The sequence below is a fragment of the Dendrobates tinctorius genome, unplaced genomic scaffold (assembly GCF_039654945.1).
Source record: "Dendrobates tinctorius isolate UK_male_01 unplaced genomic scaffold, ASM3965494v1 ptg000156l, whole genome shotgun sequence".
Taxonomy (NCBI): domain Eukaryota; kingdom Metazoa; phylum Chordata; class Amphibia; order Anura; family Dendrobatidae; genus Dendrobates; species Dendrobates tinctorius.
The window spans coordinates 4,863,417-4,887,964 of NW_027361823.1; the positions used below are offsets into that span (position 1 = coordinate 4,863,417).

The window sequence follows — 24,548 nt, forward strand, 5'->3', positions numbered from 1 at the left end:
ATTGGACCAGTTCATAGATAAGGAGTGAAAGTTTTATTGTCCTCTGATTGGGGTCTGGTAATGTGTTGTGTGATGCCCCCACAAAGTCTTAGGAGCAAATTCCCTAATTGATGTAAAAAGACATAAATCCATGTTACCCATTCATTCCTACACTGAGAGTATGTTAGGCATTGGGCTCCTGTCGGTGCACAGCAGGAATCCCGAGCCTTGCCTTTGGCAGTCTCCCATTCATCTTCCGGCCTCAGAGGAGGCTGCTCAGCAGACTCATCAATCCTGGCGCTCTGCTCAGACTAGCACTGTGGGTTTGGTTGCTGCTGCCACCTCTGGTCCAGCTATAGCAACGCATGCTGGTCAGCAGCGAGCTACTCCAGGGACTGTCCTCCTTTCGTTCTACTGAGCATGCCCGTGGGACATGTCTGTTTTCACACATTTTGCAGCATCTGTTGGAGGTATAAATTGTGAGGATCTTCTGACATATATCCAACATATACCCCTGATGGATGTCACTGTATGGACATGCAATATCATCAGTTGCCCATAGGCTCCCATGGAAAAATATATACCGGATATATGCGTTACCTTCCGTTAGGGAAGACTGGCAGATTTGGCATGACAGATGTGACAGAGTCTGGAGATGCCGTGGAGAGCGATCTCCTGCCTGCAACATCCTCTAGTATGAACGGTTTGGCAGTGGGTCAGTAATATTATGGGGAGAGCATTTCTTTGGAGGGCCACAGAACCCTTCATTTGCTAGCCATAGGTTCACTGATTGCAGTTAGGTACCGGGATGAGATCCTCAGACCCATTGTTAGACCATTTGCAGGTGCAGTGGGCCATGGGTTCCTTGTAATATATGACAGTGCTAGGCCTCATGTGACTAAAGTGTGTCAGCAGTTCCTGCATGATGAAGGCATTGATGCTATGGACTGGACTGGCCTACCAGTTCCCCAGACCTGAATCCAATCGAGCACATCTGGGATATCATGTCTCGTTCCATCCACCAACACCACTTTGCACCACAGACTGTCCAGGAGTTGACTGTTGCCTTAATCCCGGTCTGGATTCCTCAGGAGAAGATCCGCCGCCTCATCAGGAGCATGCCGAGGCATTGTAGGGAGGTCATACAGGCACGTGGAGGCCACACACACTACTGAGCATCATTTCCTTGTATTGAGGCATTTCCACTGAAGTTGGATCAGCCTGTAATTTGATTTCCCACTTTAATTTTGAGTATTATTTCAAATCCAGACCTCGGTGGGATATTATTTCATTCAGTGATATCTAGGATGTGGTATTTTAGTGTTCCCTTTATCTTTTTGAGCAGTGTATATTGGCCTTAGAACAATGTATGATTTTCGGATGTGCGGGCCATATCTTTCTCAACTGCTTTAGTAGAAAAAGGGTTTGTGTTTCTCTCTCAGAAACAGCGCCACAGCTGTACTGTGTCTGGTATTGCAATTTTAGTCTATTCGCTTGAATGATGATGCATCCTCAGACAAAGCATATGAATAGATAAGGTGCTGGTTCCCAAAATATATAAAGAAGCATATTACATTCTCTAGTCTTGAATACAGTAGCATGTAAAAGTTTGGGCACCCTTGGTCAAAATTACTGTTATTGTGAACAGTTAAGCAAGTTGAAGATGAAATGATCTTTAAAAGGGGTAAAGTTAAAGATGACACATTTTCTTTGTATTTTGGACCTATATATATATATATGGTTATTAATACATTGCTCTCATCAGTGACTCTTATCCCCCTTGGGCTTAGAAGAACATGCTAGCCTGCTAAGCAACAAAATAACATCTGCAGCTCTTACACCAGGGGAATTGTAGGTAGCATTATAGATCGTCTGTCAGCGGGTTTTGCTACCCCAATTCAGAGAAGCATAATGTAGAGACAGAGACCCTGATTCCAGCGTTGTGTCCATTTCATGGGCTCCTTGCTGTCATTGTGATAAAATTACAGTTTTCTCTGCTGCAGATTTATCAGTTCTCAGAATACTGAGCTCTATATAACCCCACCCATAGCACTGATTGGTAGATTTCTTAATATTCTGTGCATATGCAGAAAGCTGTCAATCAGTATTGTATGAGTGGCTATACAGAGCTCATGAATATGGAAGACTACAGTCATGGCCAAAAGTATTGACACCCCTGCAATTCTGTCAGATAATACTCAGTTTCTTCCTGAAAATGATTGCAAACACAAATTCTTTGGTATTATTATCTTCATTTAATTTGTCTTAAATGAAAAAACACAAAAAGAATTGTCCTAAAGCCAAATTAAATATAATTCCACACCAAACATAACAAAGAGGGTGGACAAAAGTATTGGCACTGTTCGAAAAATCATGTGATGCTTCTCTAATTTGTGTAATTAACAGCACCTATAACTTACCTGTGGCACCTAACAGGTGTTGGCAATAACTAAATCACACATGCAGCCAGTTGACATGGATTAAAGTTGACTCAACCTCTGTCCTGTGTCCTTGTGTGTACCACATTGAGCATGGAGAAAAGAAAGAAGACCAAAGAACTGTCTGAGGACTTGAGAAACCAAATTGTGAGGAAGCATGAGCAATATCAAGGCTACAAGTCCATCTCCAAAGACCTGAATGTTCCTGTGTCTACCGTGCGCAGTGTCATCAAGAAGTTTGAAGCCCATGGCACTGTGGCTAACCTCTCTAGATGTGGCCGGAAAAGAAAAATTGACAAGAGATTTCAATGCAAGATTGTGCGGATGTTGGATAAAGAACCTCCACTAACATCCAAACAAGTTCAAGCTGCCCTGCAGTCCGAGGGTACAACGGTGTCAACCCGTACTATCCGTCGGCATCTGAATGAAAAGGGACTGTATGGTAGGAGACCCAGGAAGACTCCATTTCTTACCCCGAGACATAAAAAAGCCAGGCTGGAGTTTGCCAAAACTTACCTGAAAAAGCCTAAAACATTTTGGAAGAATGTTCTCTGGTCAGATGAGACAAAAGTAGAGCTTTTAGGGCAAAAGCATCAACATAGAGTTTACAGGAGAAAAAAGAGGCATTCAAAGAAAAGTACACGGTCCCTACAGTCAAACATGGCGGAGGTTCCCTGATGTTTTGGGGTTGCTTTGCTGCCTCTGGCACTGGACTGCTTGACTGTGTGCTTGGCATTATGAAGTCAGAAGACTACCAACAAATTTTGCAGCATAATATAGGGCCCAGTGTGAGAAAGCTGGGTCTACCTCAGAGGTCATAGGTCTTCCAGCAGGACAATAACCCAAAACACACTTCAAAAAGCACTAGAAAATGGTTTGAGAGAAAGCACTGGAGACTTCTAAGGTAGCCAGCAATGAGTCCAGACCTGAATCCCATAGAACACCTGTGGAGAGATCTAAAAATGGCAGTTTGGAGAAGGCACCCTTCAAATATCAGGGACCTGGAGTAGTTTGCCAAAGAAGAATGGTCTAAAATTCCAGCAGAGCATTGTAAGAAACTCATTGATGGTTACCGGAAGCAGTTGGTCGCAGTTATTTTGGCTAAAGGTTGTGCAACCAAGTATTAGGCTGAGGGTGCCAATACTTTTGTCCGGCCCATTTTTGGAGTTTTGTGTGAAATGATCAATGTTTTGCTTTTTGCTTCATTCTCTTTTGTGTTTTTTCATTTAAGACAAATTAAATGAAGATAATAATACCAAAGAATTTGTGTTTGCAATCATTTTCAGGAAGAAACTGAATATTATCTGACAGAATTGCAGGGGTGTCAATACTTTTGGCCATGACTGTATATGACAGCAGATTTACTAGTCCTATAGTGTTAATCACGTGTTGAGAAAACTGATTTTATTGAAACTACAGGCCGGTAAGTGACGCATTACTGGAATCAGGGTCTCAGTCTCTACGTTATGCTGCTCTCAGACTAAATGGCAAAAACCTAGTGACAGCTTCCTAATTCCTGTCTTTCATTCAGTAAGTAGGGGCTCCAGACTAATCTGTAGTCAATACAGCTTGTTCCCTCCTCATGAACACTTCTCTCATTTATAACATATTTTATTTCCACTTTTTCATTGTCATAAGTGATTTCTATACACAGTAGTTAAAAGTAGAAGGGTTTGGTTGACCATTTGCTATGTATGGGTGTCTCTTGACTATCCCATAAACAGATTGCGTCAGGGAACAAAAGGATCAGGAAGTTGGAAATGAATTGCCCGATCCTTTTGTTCTGTGCGCAGACATGCAGGGACTTACTCATGTGCATGGGGAAGATGGGAAGAGATAGCTGTCGGCTAAACAATCATTTGTTATCCGATGTATATGGCTAGCTTTAGGAGTGACAGACATGCTCCAGGCACCAGGTATATTGACGATACATAGACCACTTAGAGTCACTAAAGGGTCACTTTAAAATACATGTCACTCACAATAAAATGTGTACTGCAATATTTCCTCTACCATTTCCAGTGATCCATGTGTTTATTCATGTATACCTTTATGACTAAATAGGTGTTTTAAAAATTGTCCGAGGGCAAAAGGTCCGGCATGTTGGATTTCAGTATGCCCAATCCTTAGAGGTGGCGGCAACTGATTACTCCACTCTCCACACTGAAAATACTTGCATGTTCTGCATTATGATGGCCACTAATAGTGACTGCCATCAAAGCCCCAATTTAACAAGATCGTTGTTGTTCATCTCAGTCTTGATGAGAGGATGTAGTGGAGTCAACGGCAACTGGAGTAAGATTTGTGACGTAAGGCGTGCCACAGCTCGCCACGACCATTCCCATCACTGCTTCCTCTAACTCCGCCCATTTTGGCGGCGCTGTTGGAAACTGCTGTGAAAACAGTAAGAGTCACAAAATGTCTGGACCATGCCGCGGGGTGCAAATGTTTTCTGGCTTTTTAAAGTGTTATGCACCAGATTTCTGGCATAAAAACTTGAAAAAATTGAGGCCAAAGATCTCTGGGTATTTTTTTCTTAGTAAAATAAACTCTTTTTATGTGCACAAAACTCTTACCCGTGTTCCAGTGCCATGAATAATGTCCTCAGGTGTGTCATATATCTCACTTTCCATCTGAACTGTCTGCTTCTTCTCATGTGAGACCTTCACTCGCAGAATACGGAAATGTGATCCACCAAGATCCAGCGCAATGAGGTCCCCCTTTTCTGTTTGACAAGACAACAACGGCGGATATCTTTAGCAGATCAGGACGACACTTTCTGTGATAGGAGGACGGTTTCCTATAATTACAGAGATTTTACTGCCCTTGTAACACAGAGTAAACACTATAACAGATGTCCCATTGTCACGCTTCAGTGAATCCAGAGCGGCTGCTACTTGAACTAAACACTGGATAATTCCAAATGTACATAAAATGGTTAATGCACAGCTAACGTGGTGAAAGTTATCCGACATTGAGTGTAATAGAATTAAGCAAAGCAAACAGTCGGCTCATCCTGGGAGAAAGCAAATCTAGCAGTGAGCAGAAAACACCCGTTATAAGGGACATAATTATGCATATTGGTTTTGCTGGGAACCTATCTAGTATGAACACTTCTCTAAGGGCCCCTTAATGTCCCAGTGATCCCACCAACGATCCGACGTGGATGGGATCGCTGGGACATAGCTGATCACTGGTGAGCAGTCACATAGACAGACGCACCAGTGATCAGGATCAGCGAGCAAGCTGGTATCCAAGGTAAACAGCGGGTAACTAAGCACCACGCGGCTCTAAGTTACCCGCTGTTTACCCTGGATACCAGCTCCCAGCGTCGCTGATCGTTGGTCTCTTGCTGTCACACGCAGCGATGTGTGCTGCCCAGTGGGAGACCAAAGATAGAATTATGGCCCAGACCATTTGGTAATGATTAACGATCAGCCAACTGATCGTTGCTACATGTAACACGCAATGATGTCGTTTTGACATCGCTGCAACGTCACCAAACTGGTGACATTGCAACGCTATCGTTCACAATATCGTTGTGGGTAATGGGGCTTAAGGCTAAATCCTAAATTTATGGGCAGGTAGGATCTTGCTGGGACTAAAACCGCCACAGGCTGCAGGAGGTTTAATTGCGGCAAGATCCCACCTACCCATAAATTTAGGCTTTAGGCTTAGAGAGGTGCTCACACTAGATAGGTTCCCAGTAAATCCGGAGACCACCTTGTCGTTGGCTGCTGGGCATGCATGAGACAAATGATGTGCTAAGTATCCCCATTTTTTCTTATTATCTAGAGCAGTAATGCTATTTATATCTCATATATTTCATATTTACATGCTTTAGCACTGCAGAGTGCAACTTTGTTTGTTATGTATAGAAATGGGCACTCTTAGTTTGCACCTGTTCACACCAGTTTCCTGAGTCAGTCTTTTGTTATATGTGCAGTAAAGTGCCATGTGCAGAGTCACCCAGAGTAAAATGGCTCTGGAACCCACATCTGTCACCACAAAAGGTGGTTTCTTTTCTGCAGGAAGTTTTCGTGTTTGTTACATAAATATTTACATTAGTTGCACTTCCTAAATTGAAACAATCTTTTGTACTTGTCTTTCCTCTTTTTTGAATTGTATTTTCTTTTAGGGTCATGACACTTTCTATCTGTACAAAACACCATGGGGTATTAAATCAATGAGTGTCCATCTCATCTGCCCACTGCAGACAACTAACTCAGTCCCAATTTTGCAGTAATTTGTACCAAAATGACAGTCTATTCATTCAACTTCAGGAGCAAGGGAGTTGTGAACCCCTCAGCAGGTAGGGACTAGTTTTGTATTCTGCATGACTGACAGCTTTACCCTGATTGGCCATCATTTTAAGTAATAGAGTACAGGGCAAAAATTTGGACACACCTGTTCAATCAATAGTTTTCTTAGTTTTTATTAGAATGTGCATTTTGTATATTCAGACTGAAGACAGCAAAACCATAAAGGAGCAAATATAGAAACAAGGATAAAGAAACAAATGTGAAAAAGCAGTATATGTGTTAAACTTCAGATTCTTCAATGTATTCCCTGATGACAACTTTACACCCCCTTTAACATTGTCTCAAGCAGCTTCATCAGTGGCGTGGAATGGCTTCCATTGTATAGGTATGAATCATCAAGAGTTGATTTGTGAAATCACCTGCTTTGAGAAACTGTTTGCCACCCTCAAACCAGAAAATGACAAGAACCACTCAACTATGTAAAAAGAAATCGCATTCCATCATTACTTTAAGACATGAACGTCAGTCAGTCTAGAAAATTGCTAGAACCTTGAAGGCATCCTCAAGTTGAGTCATTAAAACCATCAATTGCTATGAATAAACTGTCATGAGGACCGCCCCAGGGAAGGAAGTCAAAGAATTACCTCTGCTGCAGAGTATACGTTCTTTAGACTTACCAGCTTCAGAAACCGAAATTTGACAGGACCTCAAATAACAGCACTCATAAATGATGCCCAGACATCAAGTAGCAGAAACATCTTAACATAAACTGTCCAGAGGTGACTGCGAGAAGCATGCCTTTATGGTCAAACTTCTGTAAAAAAAAAAAGTCATCACTCAGGACCACAAACAAGAAGATGAGACTTGTGTGGGCCAAACAACGCAAGGACTGGACATTAGGTCAGTGGAAACCTCTGCTGTGGTCTGATGACTCAAAATATGAGATTCTGGGTATCAACCACCATGTGTTTGAGAGAAGCAGAAAAGGTGAGCGGAAGTTTCTTACATGTGTGGTGCATACTGTACAGTGTGGAGGAAGATGTGGCATGGTGCGGGGATGCTTTGCTGGTGACACTGGCAAATTATTTCACATTCAAGGCACATTGCTCGCACAGCATTCTGCAACAACATGCCATCCCAACTGGTCTGCACTTAGAAGAAAAGAAAATTGTGGTGCGAAAGGACAATGACCCCCAAAACACCTACCGGCTATGTAAGGGCTATGTGATCAAGAAGGCGAGGGATGGAGTGCTGCATCAGATGACATGGTGTCCACAATCCCCCAACCTCAACACAATTCAGATCGTTTGGGATGAGTTGGACCACAGAGTGAAACCAAAGCAAAGCAAAGCAGCCATCAAGCGCTGAGTTGGTGTAAGTGGCAGGTCACAGTGCAGCACCGTAGGAAATTATTAGATGCAATGTGGCACTGTAATCTCTAGAACGTGTAGACCTAGTCTTAAAGTAATAATCAGTTGTGCATGTGTGCCAGGTTTACATCTCAATGTATAGTCTGCTTTGCAGTAGAGAGCATAACTGCAATGTAAAGTATGGGGTAGAAGAATACAAGAAGGTGTACAAAAGTTATGTAACGTGTATGCCCAGATGTAGGGTAAATTCAGACATGCTTTTAATTTTACATGCTATAATGACACAAGTTAGATTCTGATGTTAAGAAAAAATTTTTAGAAAAAGAAAACAGATCACAGCAGTTGTGATGACCTTGATCTGACTGAGTGTAGAAATTTTACTTTTTAGATACCAAGAATGCCTATTAAATATTTTAGCCAGAACATCTTGATGGCGGCAGCAGCAGCTATTGATATCGCACCAGACACATGCTGCAATTGTCACGATTCCTCCGCTCCGTGTGTCTTGGACGCGGTAACTGACAGCTCAGTCATCCAGTCTGGTGCAGGGGTGTGTTGAACTATCAGTGTTTTCATGGACAGCTCAGCCAACCTGGGTCTGGGAGGTGCTGAGCTTCTTTCAGCTGTTCCCTGTTCTAGGTGATTACCCAGCTACAGAGCTGAGTTTTCAGTCTCAGATCATCTGCACAGTGATTTACTTTGCATTTCTGTGCTCTGCTTGTTGATCTACTGCTGCCTGACCTTGGACTTTGTTCCATCCGTTTGCCTAGCCCCTTTGGTCTGATCCCCCATCTTCCTGGTATTCTGACCTCGGACCATAACCTGACTTCGGCTTTGTCTTTCCCCTTTAGATTACTCCGTGCTTTATTGGTATCTGACCCCGTAACGGTTGACTACCCTGCCTCATGGCTCATTGCAGTGACTAGCTTCACAGCAAATATCCTTTTCTGCCAATCATAAGACTGGAACAGGATACATTACACATTACATTTTATAACAAGTTCTACTTTCTGATTATCTCCCTTTTTCTTAACACTGAAATGTAACAAGACATGCACTAAAGCCAATGAATGGCTAAATGGTTTAGTCCCATGTGTGAGCTGAAATACTGTGAATAAGAGATCGATCCTAAGAAGCGCTGTTAATCTCATTTTTGTTTTTTTTGCTTAACAACTAAGGATGTTGGTCGTGGTTTTATGTTCTGGGACCGGGGCTCCTCCCTTGTTCAAAACTCTTATCTAGACACCACAGAACTCCCAACGGTGCGGACAGTCAAAGACACTCATGATTCATCTGTTTGCAAGTATATTTGCCTGGTGAAGGCGAGGGATATTAAAATTACCTATTGCTTACACTGACGTTTTATGATGAGTATTTGTTTTATAAAAATGTATTTTTGTTGTTTTCATATCACTGCCTATATTACATTTGCCATTTGTCACAGTGGCCACTTGACCTAATGTTTAGCCCATACTTTCTGTTCTTTATATGGAGATTAGCAGCAACAGACTGAGTCACATACTATTTATTAGTATAGAAGCGTTAGCTAAGCATGCTCTAATCAAGTGAAGGGAGAGGGGAGGAGGCCAGTTGAAAGAATACCTATTGTCAATGGTGCTTAAGTATAGAGGTATCACCTTTGATTGTAATACAAACCTCCCATTGATGCTCAGGAGCTTCAGGTTACAACTTGTCTTATCTCCAAGGCTGATAAGTAAGGATAGCGATCTGGATGAATGGCATTTGCAAGTAAAATATCCGCACTACTATACAAATACAGATATGAGCAAAGTCAGAGGTTAAGGCGTGTGCACACGCTGCGGATTCTGCTGCGCATCCGCAGCAGTTTTGGTCCTGTGGATCTGCAGTAGTTTCTTCTGTGTTGTTCAGTACCATTAAAATCAATGCAAAATGAAAACCGCTGTGCAGACGCTGCGGATTTGCTGCAGTTTCAAGACCGTAGCATGTCAATTCTTTGTGCGGATTCCGCTGCGGTTTGGCACCTGCTCCATGGCAGGTGCCAAACCGCAGGGGAAACCCACAGGCTAAACCGCAGAAAAACTATAGATAAACCGCAGGTCTTTTGACCTGCGGATTTACCTGCAGTTTTTGACAAATCCACGCAGAGAAATCCGCAGGACAATCCGCAGCGTGTGCACACAGCCTAAAACTGACATGATGCTTATAAAAAGAGGCAACTGAATGTGAATTTCTGTGTATTTCTCTGTATGACATTTGTAATGGCAGTGAAAGAGTGGTGCAGCCGGGATTGTACATTGGGGGGCATCTGAATGTAATTTAACCTTTCCCCTTTAAAGTAAATATATCCCAATTTATACTGTAATGTACCAATATTGCCGACAGTTATAGGTGGCAGACTAAAGGAGTGTCAGGATTCCTTTCTTCTCTATTTTGCTAAGAGAATTAATATCTTATCATTTTGCCCATTAAGCTCATACAGACAAGCATATAAATCGCCATCTGATTTTTAAGGATAGATCTATATTATAAACCTAGGAAACTGTGTGTAATCATGTACACGTTTTAATGGAGTTGTATGAAAACAGATTGCACATTTGCACATGGACAAAAAAAATGAATACACGGATGGCTCATAGATGAAAATCTGATGAAAAGGAGAAAAACAATCACCCGTTTTCTGAATGAAATTCTGACAATTTTTCCTATGCTCGTCTGCAGGCACCCCAACCGGAGGGACAACTATAGGGGTTTCATAAGAAACAGTCACATCTGGGCCCTGGTCTACAACTTTGGAAGCAGTATAGATGACACATGGCAGGTAGGTGCCATGTTACAGAATTTGCACTGGTGCCATAGAGCTTCATATTAATCCTCTGGTCACAATGTAATAGGAACCTAATCCAGGATGTCACATCAATGCGAGCTGTGGCAAGAATGGTAGCTGTGTCTGTCAACACAGTGTCCAGTGGAGCCGATACCAGGAGACAGGCAGGTACACCAGGAGACGTGGAGGTGGTTGTAGGAGGGCAACAACCCAGCAGCAGGACGGCTACGTCCTCCTTTATGCAAGGAGGAACAGGAGGAGCAGGGCCAGAGCCCTGCAAAATGACCTCCAGCAGGCCCTCATCATCCATGTGTCTACTCAAACTGTCAGAAACAGACTCCATGAAGGTGGCATGAAGCCTGATGTCCATAAGTGGGTGTCTTACATCCCAACACTGTGCAGTGCAACTGGCATTTGCCAGAGAACACCAAGATGGGCAGATTCAACATTGGCACCCTGTGCTCTTCACAGATGAGAGCAGGTTCACACAGAGCACATATGATAGATATGACAGAGTCTGGAGACGCTGTGGAAAACGTTCTGCTGCCTGCGACATCATTCAGCATGACCGGTTTGGCAGTGGGTCATTAATGCTGTGGGGAGACATTTCTTTGGCGGGCCGCATAGCGCTCCATGTGCTCGCCAGAGGTAGCCTGACTGCCAATAGGTACCGGGATGAGATCCTCAGACCCATTGTGAGACCATATGCAGGTACAGTGGGTCTTGGGTTCCTTCTGATGCATGAATCATAGAATCATAGAATCGTAGAGTTGGAAGGGACCTCCTGGGCCATCTGGTCCAACCCTTTGCTCAAAGCAGGATTCACTAAATCATCCCAGTCAGATGCCTGTCCAGCCTCTGTTTGAAGACTTCCATTGAAGGAGAACTCACCACTTCTCGTGGCAGCCTGTTCCACTCATTGATCACTCTGTCAAAAAGTTTTTTCTAATATCTAATCTGTGTCTCCTCCCATTCAGTTTCATCCCATTGCTTCTAGTCTTTCCTTGTGCAAATGAGAATAAAGTTGATCCTTCTACAATGTGACAGCCCTTTAGATATTTGTAGACAGCTATTAAGTCTCCTCTCAGTCTTGTCTTTTGCAAACTAAACAATCCCAAATCCTGCAACCTTTCCTCATAAGACAGGGTTTGCAGACCGGTCACCATTCTGGTCGCTCTTTTCTGAACTTGCTCCAGTTTGTTGATGTCTTTTTTAAAATGTGGTGCCCAAAACTGGACACAATATTCCAGATGAGGTCTGACCAAAGAGGAGTAGAGGGAAATAATGACTTCACGTGATCTAGACTGTATGCTTCTGTTAATACATCCTAGAATTGCATTTGCCTTTTTTGCTGCTGCATCACATTGTTGACTCATATTCAGTCTGTGATCTATTAATATACCCAAGTCTTTTTCACATGTGCTGTCACTAAGCCCTATTCCTCCCATTCTGTATATGCTTTTTTCATTTTTATTGCCCAGATGTAGTACTTTGCATTTCTCCCTGTTAAAAACCATTCTGTTAGTTGCTGCCCACTTCTCCAGTTTATTTAAATCTTTTTGAATCCTCTCTTTCTCTCTTCTCTAGTATTAGCTATCCCTCCCAGCTTTGTGTCATCAGCAAATTTAATCAGTTTGCCCTCAATTCCTTCATCTAAATCGTTGATAAAGATGTTGAACAATACAGGGCCCAGGACAGAGCCCTGTGGTACCCCACTTGAGACATTCTTCCAACTGGATGTGCAGCCATTTACGACCACTCTCTGGGTCCGATCACCAAGCCAGTTATGAATCCACCTAACAGTTGCCTTGTCCATTCCATACTTAGTCATTTTTTCAATAAGGATTGTATGAGAGACTTTGTCAAATGCTTTGCTGAAGTCAAGATATACTATATCTACAGCATTTCCTTGATCCACCCAATCAGTGATTCCGTCATAGAAGGAAATTAAGTTAGTCTGACATGACTTATTAGTTACAAACCCATGCTGACTCTGTTTAATCACTTCACTCACATGACAATGCTAGGCTTCATGTGAGTGAAGTGTGTCAGCAGTTCCTGCATGATGAAGGCATTGATGCTATGGACTGGCGTTTCCGTTCGCCAGAGACGAATCCAATCGAGCACATCTGGTACCTCTCATTCCATCCACTAACAGACTGCACCACAGACTGTCCAGGAGTTGACTGATGCTTTAATCCACGTCTGGGAGTTGATCCCCCAGGAGAACATCCACCGCCTCATCAGAAACATGCCCATTGTAGGGAGCTCATACAGGCATGTGGAGGCCACACACAGTACTGAGCATCATTTTCCTTGTTTTGAGGCATTTCCACTGAAGTTGGATCAGCATGTAATGGAATATGTTATCAGTGATAACTAGGATGTGGCATTTTAGTGTTGCTTTTATTTTTTTGAACAGTGTATATATGGTATGACAATGGATGAGAAGATGTTCAGGTTTCTCAGACAGACCTTGAATTTGAACCACTGTCCTCCTTGTGAGCGCCCTGTATTTTTAACCAGCCTGTTGCTCAGCTGTCATTGCCTCCAGGCTAAATATAGGAATACAAGAAACCAGAGACACAAACAACACTGGCCAGAAATGTCGCCTTTCAAATGTCAGGGTAAATATCATCAAACTTCTTAAATTAGCAGAGTACCCGAACAGGTTAAAATGTCTACATGGGTTAAATTTTATCTTTGCCCTACTACATAATAGCCCCAAGAGTGAAAAGTTATGACTGTTTACTTGCAACAAAAAAAGAACATCTACTTGTTATAGATTAATACAGCGATCACTAAACAGCGTAGCGGGAAAAAAAAATCAACAAGTCAGAATTACATTTTTTTGGTCGCTGCAACATTGCATTAAAATGCAATAATGGGCAATCAAAAGAACGTATTTGCACATTAATGGTATCCTTAAAAACATCAGCTCGGCACGTAAAAAATAAGCTTTCACCCAACCCCAGATCACGAAAAATGGAGATGCTACAGGTATTGGAAAATGGCGCAATTTTTTTTTTCCAGCAAACTTTTTGGAATTTTTTTTCTCACAACTTAAGATAAAAAAGAACCTAGACATGTTTGGTGTCTAAGAACTCATAATGACCTGGAGAATCATAATGGCAGGTCAGTTTTAGCATTTATTGAACCTAGCAAAAAAGCCAAAAAAAAGTGTGAGATTGCACTTTTTTTTGCAATTTCAGCACACTTGGAAGTTTTTTTTTCCAGTTTTCGAGTACAAGACATGCTAAAACCAATGATGGCTTTCAAAAGTACAACTCGTACCACAAAAAAAAAGGCCTCACATGGCCATATTGACGGAAAAATAAAAAAGTTATGGCTATGGGAAGAAGGGGAACGAAAAACGAAAACACAAAACTGAAAAAAGCTGTTGTCATTAAAGGGTTAAAGATAAGTACAAAGAATGCATGCGGAAGTAGGCAGAGCTTAAGGGAAGAAGTGTGTAAGTAGGTGTAGCTTAAATGGGATCTGTCTCCCCATTTTCGGCCTATAAGCTGCCAGCACCGCCATCAGGGGCTTATCTACAGCATTCAGTAATGCTGTAGATAAGCCCCCGATATAACCTGAAAGATAAGAAAAAAAGAGTTAGATTATACTCACCCGGGGGTCCGGTACGATGGTTGTCGCGGTCCGGTCTGGCGCTTCCCATCTTCTAGCAATGACGTCCTCCTTCTTACTTCTCCCTTGGCTCCTGCGCAGACGTACTTTCTCTGCCCTGTTGAGGGTAGAGTAAAGTACTGCAGTGCGCAGGACCTCTCTGACCTTTCCCAGCGCCTGCGCACTGCAGTACTCTGCTCTGCCCTCAACAGGGCAGATAAATTACGCCTGCGCAGGAGCCGCAGCAGAAGTAAGAAGGAGGACGTCATCTCTAGAAGATGGGAGGCGCCGGACTGGACCGAGACACCCATCCCCCAGGACCCCCAGGTGAGTATAATCTAACTTGTTTTTCTTATCTTTCAGGTTACATCGAGGGGGGGGGGGGCTTATCTACAACATTACAGAATGCTGTAGATAAGCCCCTGATGGCGGTGTCGGCAGCTGATAGGCCAAAAATGAGGTGACTGATTCCCTTTAAGGGAGGAAGTACGCAGCCCTACGTACTCTACCCAACCGCAAGTGTGAACCCGGCCTTAGGGAGGGCTGTATACAAACGGACGTCACAATTTTCACATTTATATTTGTAAAATATTTAGAAAACCAGTTTCTGCTGCGATGTACAGTACCATAATATCCTAAGGGAAATGGAAACAGCAGTGCAGACGGTGCGGATTTTTCCGTGCGGTTTTCCTGCGGTTTCTAAACCGCAGAAAGAATTGACATGTCAATTCTTTCTGCGGATTCCGCTGCGGTTTGCCATTTCCTCCATTGTGGAGATGAAAAACCGCAGGGCAAAACCGCAGGCTAATCCGCAGGTAAAACCGCAGGTCTTTTGATCTGTGGATTTACCTGCGGTTTTTGCAAAATCCGCGTGTATCAATCCGCAGCAGAATCCGCAGCGTGTGCACATACCCTTAGGCTACGTGCACACGCTGCGGATTAGGGTGCGGATTTGGCCATGCGGATTTTGTAAAATCCGCAGGTAAATCTGTAGGTCAAAAGACCTGCGGTTTTACCTGCGGATTAGCCTGCGGTTTTGCCCTGCGGTTTTTCATCTCCACCATGGAGGAAATGGCAAACCGCAGCGGAATCCGCAGAAAGAATTGACATGTCAATTCTTTCTGCGGTTTAGAAACCGCAGGAAAACCGCGCGGAAAAATCTGCACCGTCTGCACTGCGGTTTTTAATATCCATAGGATATTATTGTACTGTACATCGCAGCAAAAACTGCTGTGGATCCGCAGGGCTAAAACCACTGTGGAACAGCAGCAGAATCCGCAGCGTGTGCACACAGCCTTAAGGCCACGCTGTGATTCAGGACACAATTCATACCACACCTGGCTATTGTCTCCCCTAGGTGGAGATTCCACCTTCTGATCACCTGAGAGACACTAAAAACCATTTCAAGAGGGAATTAGACTATGTTTATACGGAGTTTATTGAAATGGAGAAATCCGACAAGGTTTTCAAGGGCAAACCGCTTAAGGAAATGCTTAATTTTTGGGAGAGTTTTTGCATTAATTTTTACTTTCCTGAAACATTTTTTTTTTAGAAATCTGGAAAAAAAATTTCTTGAATCATTTTTTACATGCATTTTAACTGCGAACGCTGAGATTGGAGCAAATTCCATCAGAGTAAGTTTCAGAAAAGTGACATGCACTTTTTTTTTCCAAACAGGTGTTATTCAAAACTCTCTAAAAACTCCTAATATGAACAGAGCAAAAAATGACAGAAGTAAGTTTATTTTTTATCATAGATCAAAATTACTCATACAAGTTTATGGGTCTGTGAAAAATTAGTAATAGCACACAGATGGCATCCGTGTACAATCCGTGTAGTGTCAGTAATTAACACTGCCATGGACAGGAGAAGGCTTGCAGCCTTTTTTTTTTTATCTTTATTACTGATGAAAAATCACTTCTGACACACTGGTGGACGGATGGTAAAGACTGACACGCTGATCAAACAATGATGAAACTGATCCAAAACACTGATGAATAATGTTCTGTGTTTTTAAAGGGAATCTGTCGCCAAGTTTTTGCTTCCTCATTTAGCTGGAACTTTTCTTTTCTCCTGTCTACAGTCAACTTTCGTTTGGATCCAGACGAGGTTGCGTGCTCCGGCTGTGGTTGGTGAGCTGGCTAGGGCTTTTTTTCAGCCCGCTTTTTATATGTGAGTTTTGATAAAATCCCTGTTTTTTCTGCTTCCGATCTAGCAGTTCTCTGAATTCTGAGCTCTGTATAACCCCGTCCACACCACTGACTGGCAGCTCTGTGTACACTGCAAATAAGCAATTATTGGTGGAGACAGAGTTCATGAATATGCTTTCTTACAGGCAGCTGTAAGTGATAATCTCCTGCTGATAAAACTGTGATTTTAGCAAAACTACAGCCAGCAGCCCAGTCAGGGCCTCTATCTCCGCATTATCTTGCTCTCAGACCGATTGGCAAAAACCTGGTGACAGATTCCCTTTAAGGGCAGTTTCACACGTCAGTGTCTCCAGTACGTGTAGTGACAGTTTTCTCACGGAGCGGAGACACAGATGTCAGCGTGTTTTCACGGACTGTGTGTCTGTGTGCAAAACACACTGACATGTCCGTTTTTGTGCAACAGCACGGATCACACGGACCCATACAAGTCAATGGGTCCGTGTAAACACGTACCGCACACGGATGCTGTCCGTGTGCGATCCGTGTGCGTTTTTAAAAGTCAAAGGGTTAACATTAAAAATAATTTTTCAAAAACACGGACACGGACAGCATACGGACAGCACACGGATGGTACACACGGACATACGGATAGCACACGGATGACCTCCGTATGCACACGGATAGCTCCGGTACCGGTTTTTCCAGTACCGGAATTATCTGGACGTGTGAAACTGCCCTAAGTACAAGGAAAATCACTGACGTCTGAATGAGGCCTAGTTGTTCTGGTACTAGTTTGATCTCCCATGATATTATATAGGTATTGGAGTGATAGAATAAGTCAGGGGACAAGGCACTAGATTAATGCCCATAAATCTGTCTGACATCTCCATGCAATTAATATGTAGATCACAGATTTCAAAGTAGTTTGCATTTTTCCGAGCCAGGAAGTAATGCACAAACATGGAGGACCATTCCGTGAGCTCAGTCTGCCCACTCCATGAATGCTGGGTACGTGAATGCCAGTTCCATCCATAAATAACATATAAAGCAACCATTTTTTACGAATTTCAAAATAAAAAAAAATATTTTTTATATCCAAATAATGTAACAACACACTACAAAGCCATGTAAAATCCTGCAGTCAGGGAACATATGCAGCAATAGCACTGCTCCAACGCACCTGGTAAAGGAGATTAGCTGCTGTTATAAAGGCAATCGCTCTAGCTACTTAGGAGGAGAGGAGAAAGTGGGTCATTCCTACCCGGATAAGGTCACAATGCTGCTATTCAAATACATACTGATAAGTGACAGGAAAGCTTTATCCGTAAAACCACAGGCAGTTCTGTATGTGTAAAGCTGTACACTTTTACGCACACTGCAATCCAAAAGTGTGCCGCAGTTACCTGGGATTAATCACACTCAAGTGTTGGCATATCAAAATGATGCCACAAAGGTATAGCTAAAGGGGTTCAGTTACACATTTGCTTTAGGCGCCAACAGCATCATATTACACCTAAGTGTGCAACCTTAAAGCGAACTCATCATGTCCAAAAATGCTATTTAACCTAAAAATATAGTGGTGATATGCAGGTAAATAGTGTTTACATCCTATGTAGCCGGCTTCCTGGAACAGCAACTACAGGGAGAAAATTAAGTTTTATTCTCCCTGGTTGGGAAATGATAATCCCATAAATCCCCCTCCCTCGCATAATTACCCCCAATAGCTATTGGGAACAATAGGGATATGAAACATTCACACATGAGTGCAAGCATGAGATGATACATACGAGGGTGACAGTAATAACATGAAAGGGCCAGTCCCCACGAGTATCGCTGCCTGCTGGCAGCTTCATCAGGGGCCTCTGCCCATTAAGGGGCCAAGTTTAAATAGAAGCCGCAATGGAGGTTAGAAACAGGCGTACCGAAGATGTTAAAGTTCCGTTTGACCCGTCCTGACACGTCCTGCATGCTTCAGACTGGAAGTGACGTGTGCGTCTCACCATTGCGTTCCACCTGGGTTCAGATAGACCGGAAGTGAGGCATACGTTCCAGGTGACGCAAAGATTTCGTTCCACGAGAGTAACTAATTGAAAGAAATGCTCAGTTCAATCGACGTGAGCTGGTACGACGTGGAAATGAGCAAGTATAAAAGGCAAACAGTATGCGCAAAAGATCCCCCCTGTCAGTCAAAGAGGCGAGAGGTCATACAGTAAGTCAGTAAAATTGGCAAAGCAGGTACGTTTATATACTAAATACGCCAATGGCCGAATGAGTCAACCAGGATTTAAAAAGACAAAACAAAAAAAGAAGTGGAATTTATCCAGTATTTCCCTTATGAATAATTTGAATGTGATAATACCTAGTTCTTCAAATAACAAAAGAATAATCCCCATAAATCTGCTTAAACATAATCTGGACAAAACCTGAGCTAAAATGTGGTAGAGTGGACTTTAGGTCAGCCCTAGGAGAGCACAATAATGTCATCCAGCCTACCTGAGCCATCAGGAATGGATCTCACAAATGTTGGAAGCATCTTGACAATGGCTGTTGGGTTGGTGTCCCTCGAGAGACCGTTTTCCATCTCTTTTTTGAACCTGGACATAATGTCCAATAATGTCTCATCCGAAAGCCGCATTGCGTACAGGTACTTATCAATCTGTAAAGAAGAAAACATTCCATAAGTCTGCAAGGTTCAGAATCAGCCGGCACATATGATTAGCATACAGTCGGTTAAAAAAAACAAGAAAATATTGTCTACTAAGAACATTACATCGGCAGATTTGATGCAAAAGAGTTTCCATAAAAGTCCACCAAACCAACCGTTTTTGGTGGAATTGTCTGACCATTAAATGTCTATTGGAGTCTCCGAAAAATTTCCTTGCAGGGACAGAAGGATCTGGTAATCTGACAGGGACCCTATCATAGAGAACACAGGAACATCTGATAGGCTGGATAATGGTGAAATCTGCACAACAATCCAAATCTTCATGTCACAAAAATGACAGAAATTACATTTTCAAGGTATAACCACAGCAAAAAGTGACATCTGAACTTACCCTTAAGGAACCAATATATAACAGATTACTGAGCAGTTGGCTGACAGTGATCTCTCCTGATCCCCCCTAAAACACATGTATTATTGTATCCTATTGGTGCCAAAATCGGTAGGTTCAGTCACCTTTTCTCTACTGTGTATGGGACCCTTCAAGTCTTCATTTATGATAAAGGTTCTGGGAAAAGGGGCCCCATCATTTTTTATTTTTTTTTTAAATCTACCTTACAACAAAATTTTATATGTTAATGAGCGGGATTTATTTTTCCTAAAGAGAACCTGTCATTAGATTCAGGCTACCTGAACCACTGGCAGCGAGAATCGGAGCCTGGATGTGCATCTGCAGCAAGCTATGTTTATTCTGAAACGGGCTTCCCCCCGCACCGCTCCATTTGTTTGACAGGTCTCTCCCATATGTATACATAAGGAGAAACCTGTCAATCAACTCGAGTGGGGCAGGGAGATGCAAACCAGGAACGCCAATGGTTAGGTCTCTCCCTACTGCCCCCGGACAACTTTTCAAACTATTTTTTCTCGGAAACACGGTATTTCAAAGTAAATATACCTGGTTGCAATGATGCGGCCAGGCTCTGGTTCCCGCTACCCTTTCTTATTTAAATGTTAAAATCCCTCTAATTGGTGATATAACCATGGCTGTAGCGTAATAGTACAGGTAGCAAGACAAATCTCATATCACTTGACTGTGCAGGGCCCGAGGGGGCAAGCAAGACATTCACTTTTTTTTGTTTTTGGTCCCGTGCTATGTATCACCCACTCAACCCAAGCATTAGGAATAATACTATGTTCCCCTTAGAACCAGTGTTTTCGGGGGGGGGGGGTTTAAGTGACATGTCTAGTAAAGCTAGAATAAAAAGTGAACTGATGGTGCTCTTGGGCATAACATAAAGGAAAATAAACTCAAAGTGAAATTAGAAAAAAAAATTTTTTTTATCTTTGGAGAACATTGAGACTTGTTGGCCTCTGTGATTCTCAATTTTGTGCCATTACTAAGCTACAATTATTGTGATTTATTACAAGATATTTCAAAGATGATATAGGAATTTTCCAGGGACTAACATGCAAGACTGAACATGTCTGATAACCGAGAAAGAGCATGTAATATACTGACACAGGCTAAGAAAGGTTCAGCCGTGTCCGGTGGAGAAACTGTGCTGTATTCATACATGCCATGAACATTTCTAGCCCCATCCGGGCAGAATACTGACATGTTGCCTTTTGTCTATTCATGTACATGTGAGGTCGCTATTCTGATTGACCTGCTGCTTAGCTAATAGCTTTCAGAGATATGCTGTATGGTAACACTATGACCTTGGATGTTTGATATCTGGACACATTTGTATGGGAGAGTGTGCCAGGCATGCTCTGTGACCTGTGCAGAGGTTACTGTGCAGAGAGGGGGAAAGGTGAGCTACCTTATGTCTTATCATTTACTGTCCTTGTTAAATCCACATCGGCGAGTAGCGCGTGAATTACAGAATGTCAAAATTGTCTTAAATATAGACAATGAAATGAGAAATTAAAATATACTTCAATACTTCAAATCATGTCATAATTATATGTTCATTTTACAGGATAAAATAGAGCAGGGAGAGAAGTGAAGGGAAGAAGAATGTCAGAGTGGTTGTTCAACCTTTGGGGACAATTATTTATTTTTTTTTAATAAAAATGCATGAATTTGGGGCTAAATATTATTTTTTCTAATTAGGTTCCATTAAAAATATTGCACCATTTGGCTTTTGTAGGCTCTTTCCCTGCACATCTTGTATCTAGTCGGTAGCTATAAATCAGTTGAGATGGGCTCGGAAAACAGAAACAAAAAGTTACCAATTTCCTGCCAGACTATCATAGTGGGCTAAATTAAAAACACATGGGACATGCACAAAAATGAACAGGTCAGTAAGACAATGTTCACACCACCCAAAGACTGAGACACAGAAAAAACACACAGTATAACAAACGTGTATACCGTGACATGGTGGAGTGGCTTCGTATACATTTTTTGCAAAAAACGTATCAACTATATACCCTGTTTTTGTTATCATCTTTTACTAGCACTTGCAGGTTAGGCCTGTTTCACACATCCGTATTTTACCATCAGTCAAAATCCGCCGTTTTGCAAAAAAAACTGATCCGCCATTTTGCTTGGCGGATCGTTTTTTTTTCCCATTGAGTTGCATTACCGGCGGATCTTGACGGATGGCCATCCGTTGGATCCGTTTTTTTGCGGATCCGCCAACATGCCCGGACGGGCCATGCAACGTTTTTTCGGGCGGCCGGATCCGCATTTCTCACTGCGCATGCCCGAAAGACTTCACTCAGCCGCAAATTTAACCCTAAACTCTGTTCTGGCGGCTGAAAAATTCTCTCTCTCTCTTCTTCCCCAGGCAGCGGCTCCTTTAAAATTCTTCCTTTCACAGATGCGTTAAAATAACGGTCCGGTGCCAACCGTTGTGGTCAGTACAGGAACGGATCCGTTGTCCGCCATTTTAGCGGATTTTGACTGACCAAAAAAACTGATGTGTGAAACAGGCCTTACTGTTACATATATTTTACAACAGAGTATTCATGCACGTTTGTCATACTGTGTGTTTTTTCTGTGTCTCTATCATAGTGGCCTGTCTGATGGATTCTCAGGTAACTCATTTTACAGCCAATAATATGCAACACACAAGCTATAGAAGGCAAAAAAGTGCACAATTTTTAATGAAATCCAATTGCAAAAACAATTTACCTCCAATTACATGATTTAAAAAATGCCCCTAAATGTGGACAACTCCTTTTAGAAGGATTACAAGAGTTTTGCAACACATTTTGCAAGTGTGGGCAAAATGGTGAAATAATAACTAAAGAAAAGATCCTTCATTTATTGTTACTGTCTTTTCTTTCTATGTTTAATTTCAATGGAACCCAATAAATAAATCTTTGAACAGAGACATAATCCACTCATTCATTGGCCAGGGGTGCACAACATTTTTTGGTCGAAGGACCACATTCCCATACTGAACCAATCCTAAGGGTATGTTTCCACGTGGTGTAATTCACCCGGATTTGCTGCGGATTGAACGCTGCGTACAGCCAAAGCGTTTAATCCGCAGTGTCCAGATGTTACAGCATAGTAGAGGGGATTTTATGAAATCCCGTCTCCACTATGCATGCAAGAACGCGGGTGACACACCCGAAATTACGGACATGCTGCGCGTCTTTTTAGACCGCAGCATGTCTATTTATCTTGCGTAGACGCTCCATCTACGCAAGATAAATTACACAGTCTATGGATACGATGCGGTGATACCGCAAGTGTTCAATGAACACATCCAGTATCACCGCACGTAGAAAGGAGGGTGGCGCTTTGAGCGGAGTGGGATTTCCGCAGCGCCCAAAACGTCGGCAATACGCTACGTGGAAACATACCTTTAGGGCCACAAACATATTTTAAAGGGTTACTTACATGAATACATCATCAGAACCACCATCAATCCATTAATACATCACCAGAAGAAAGTTTTGAGTAGTTGTGACACAAATAGGGGAATTGAGTCATCACTATCATGTAATTACAATGGGAAACTCCTGTGTAAACTCCTGCGAGAAATCGGTCTGACATTCAAAGCCCAAAGTATATGGAGGTGTGTTAGCAGCACTCACCAATGTCCATAAAAAGTCTTTATTTCAAATCTTTCTTAAAACCATCTCTGTGGCAGAGGGAGCGGGGAGAGGTGGAGGGCGGAAGTTCCAGCACAGCAAAAGAGGGCCGTTTTGCACTGGAGTGCGCTTCAACGGGTCACGTTTTGAGAATTTGAGAAAGATTTGGAGAGTTTCTCCTCCAAAAAAATAGTGAAAATACAAGCTAACTTAAACTCAGTGTTTGGAGCAGAGACTCTTCAAATCCTCCTCATAATCTCAGATCTCTAAATTTTGAGGATTTTTAAGCTTTAGTATAGCTATGAAACATGTTATGGATACATACACTACATGTGTACAAGATCACAACTACATTCAACACATAAGTGCGGTGCCACAACCACCATCAGTACTTGAATGTAGAGCCAGAACCAGAAAAACACAAATACATTTGAATATAGGAAGAAAGGGTCCTGTGGACTGCAACAAACCCCTTGGCGGGCCACGTGCAGCTACGAGCCGTATGTTGTGCAGGCCTGATTAGGCCTCCATACACCTTAGATTACGTTCAGCCAAACTGTCCCACATAACTCTCACCCAAGAAATGAGGTCTACATTAAGCCCATTCAGATCACAGATAGGCTCGGTCTGCATTCATGTATATAGGGGAGTCAGTAAAGATAGCTGTCTGTCAAACAAACTTTCAGCCAACCACTGTCTAGCTGTTGGGGAGTCAAAAATGTTAGATTTTTCTTCAATGTGAGATTTTTGAGCTTGTTCTGTCTGTCTTAGCACTGTGAAAAAGGGAAGCTTTACCAAACTTAAAAGTTATTCAGTGTATTACTGGAACTTACAAGTTTGACTGAAAGCTTTTGGGCCTCAATGCCTACCATGTGCCCTTGTAATACTAGTGTCTTATTATGGAGCATAGGGACATTTGAGCCTACTTAGGCATCGAGGCAGAACGCAGCTGAAACCTCTACACTCTCCCATACCCTATATCACTGAACTATGTTCTTAAAGGGAATCTGTCAGCAGGGTTTTGCTATTTAATCTGAGAGTAGCTTAATATAGGGCACAGGAGCCTGATTACAAGCATGTTTCACTTATTGGGATGTGTGTTGTAGTCTCAAAACAATCACTATATTATCACCAGGAGATTAAACACTACAGGACTACATCTCACGTGCAGACCAGTCAGGCTAATCTGTGTAACCTCACC

At 42.5% G+C, this 24,548-nt stretch overlaps 1 protein-coding gene across 1 annotated transcript in view; it reads right to left on the reverse strand.

Moving 5' to 3' along the window:
- Positions 1 to 24,548, reverse strand: part of LOC141051284 (hexokinase-1) — an 84,632-nt gene that overhangs the window by 48,275 nt on the left and 11,809 nt on the right. The window contains exons 2-3 of the mRNA XM_073548165.1: positions 19,126 to 19,288; positions 4,994 to 5,142 (exon numbers count right to left, since the gene is read on the reverse strand). Of these exons, the coding sequence (XP_073404266.1) occupies positions 4,994 to 5,142; positions 19,126 to 19,288 (312 nt within the window). The remainder of the gene's footprint in view (positions 1 to 4,993; positions 5,143 to 19,125; positions 19,289 to 24,548) is intronic.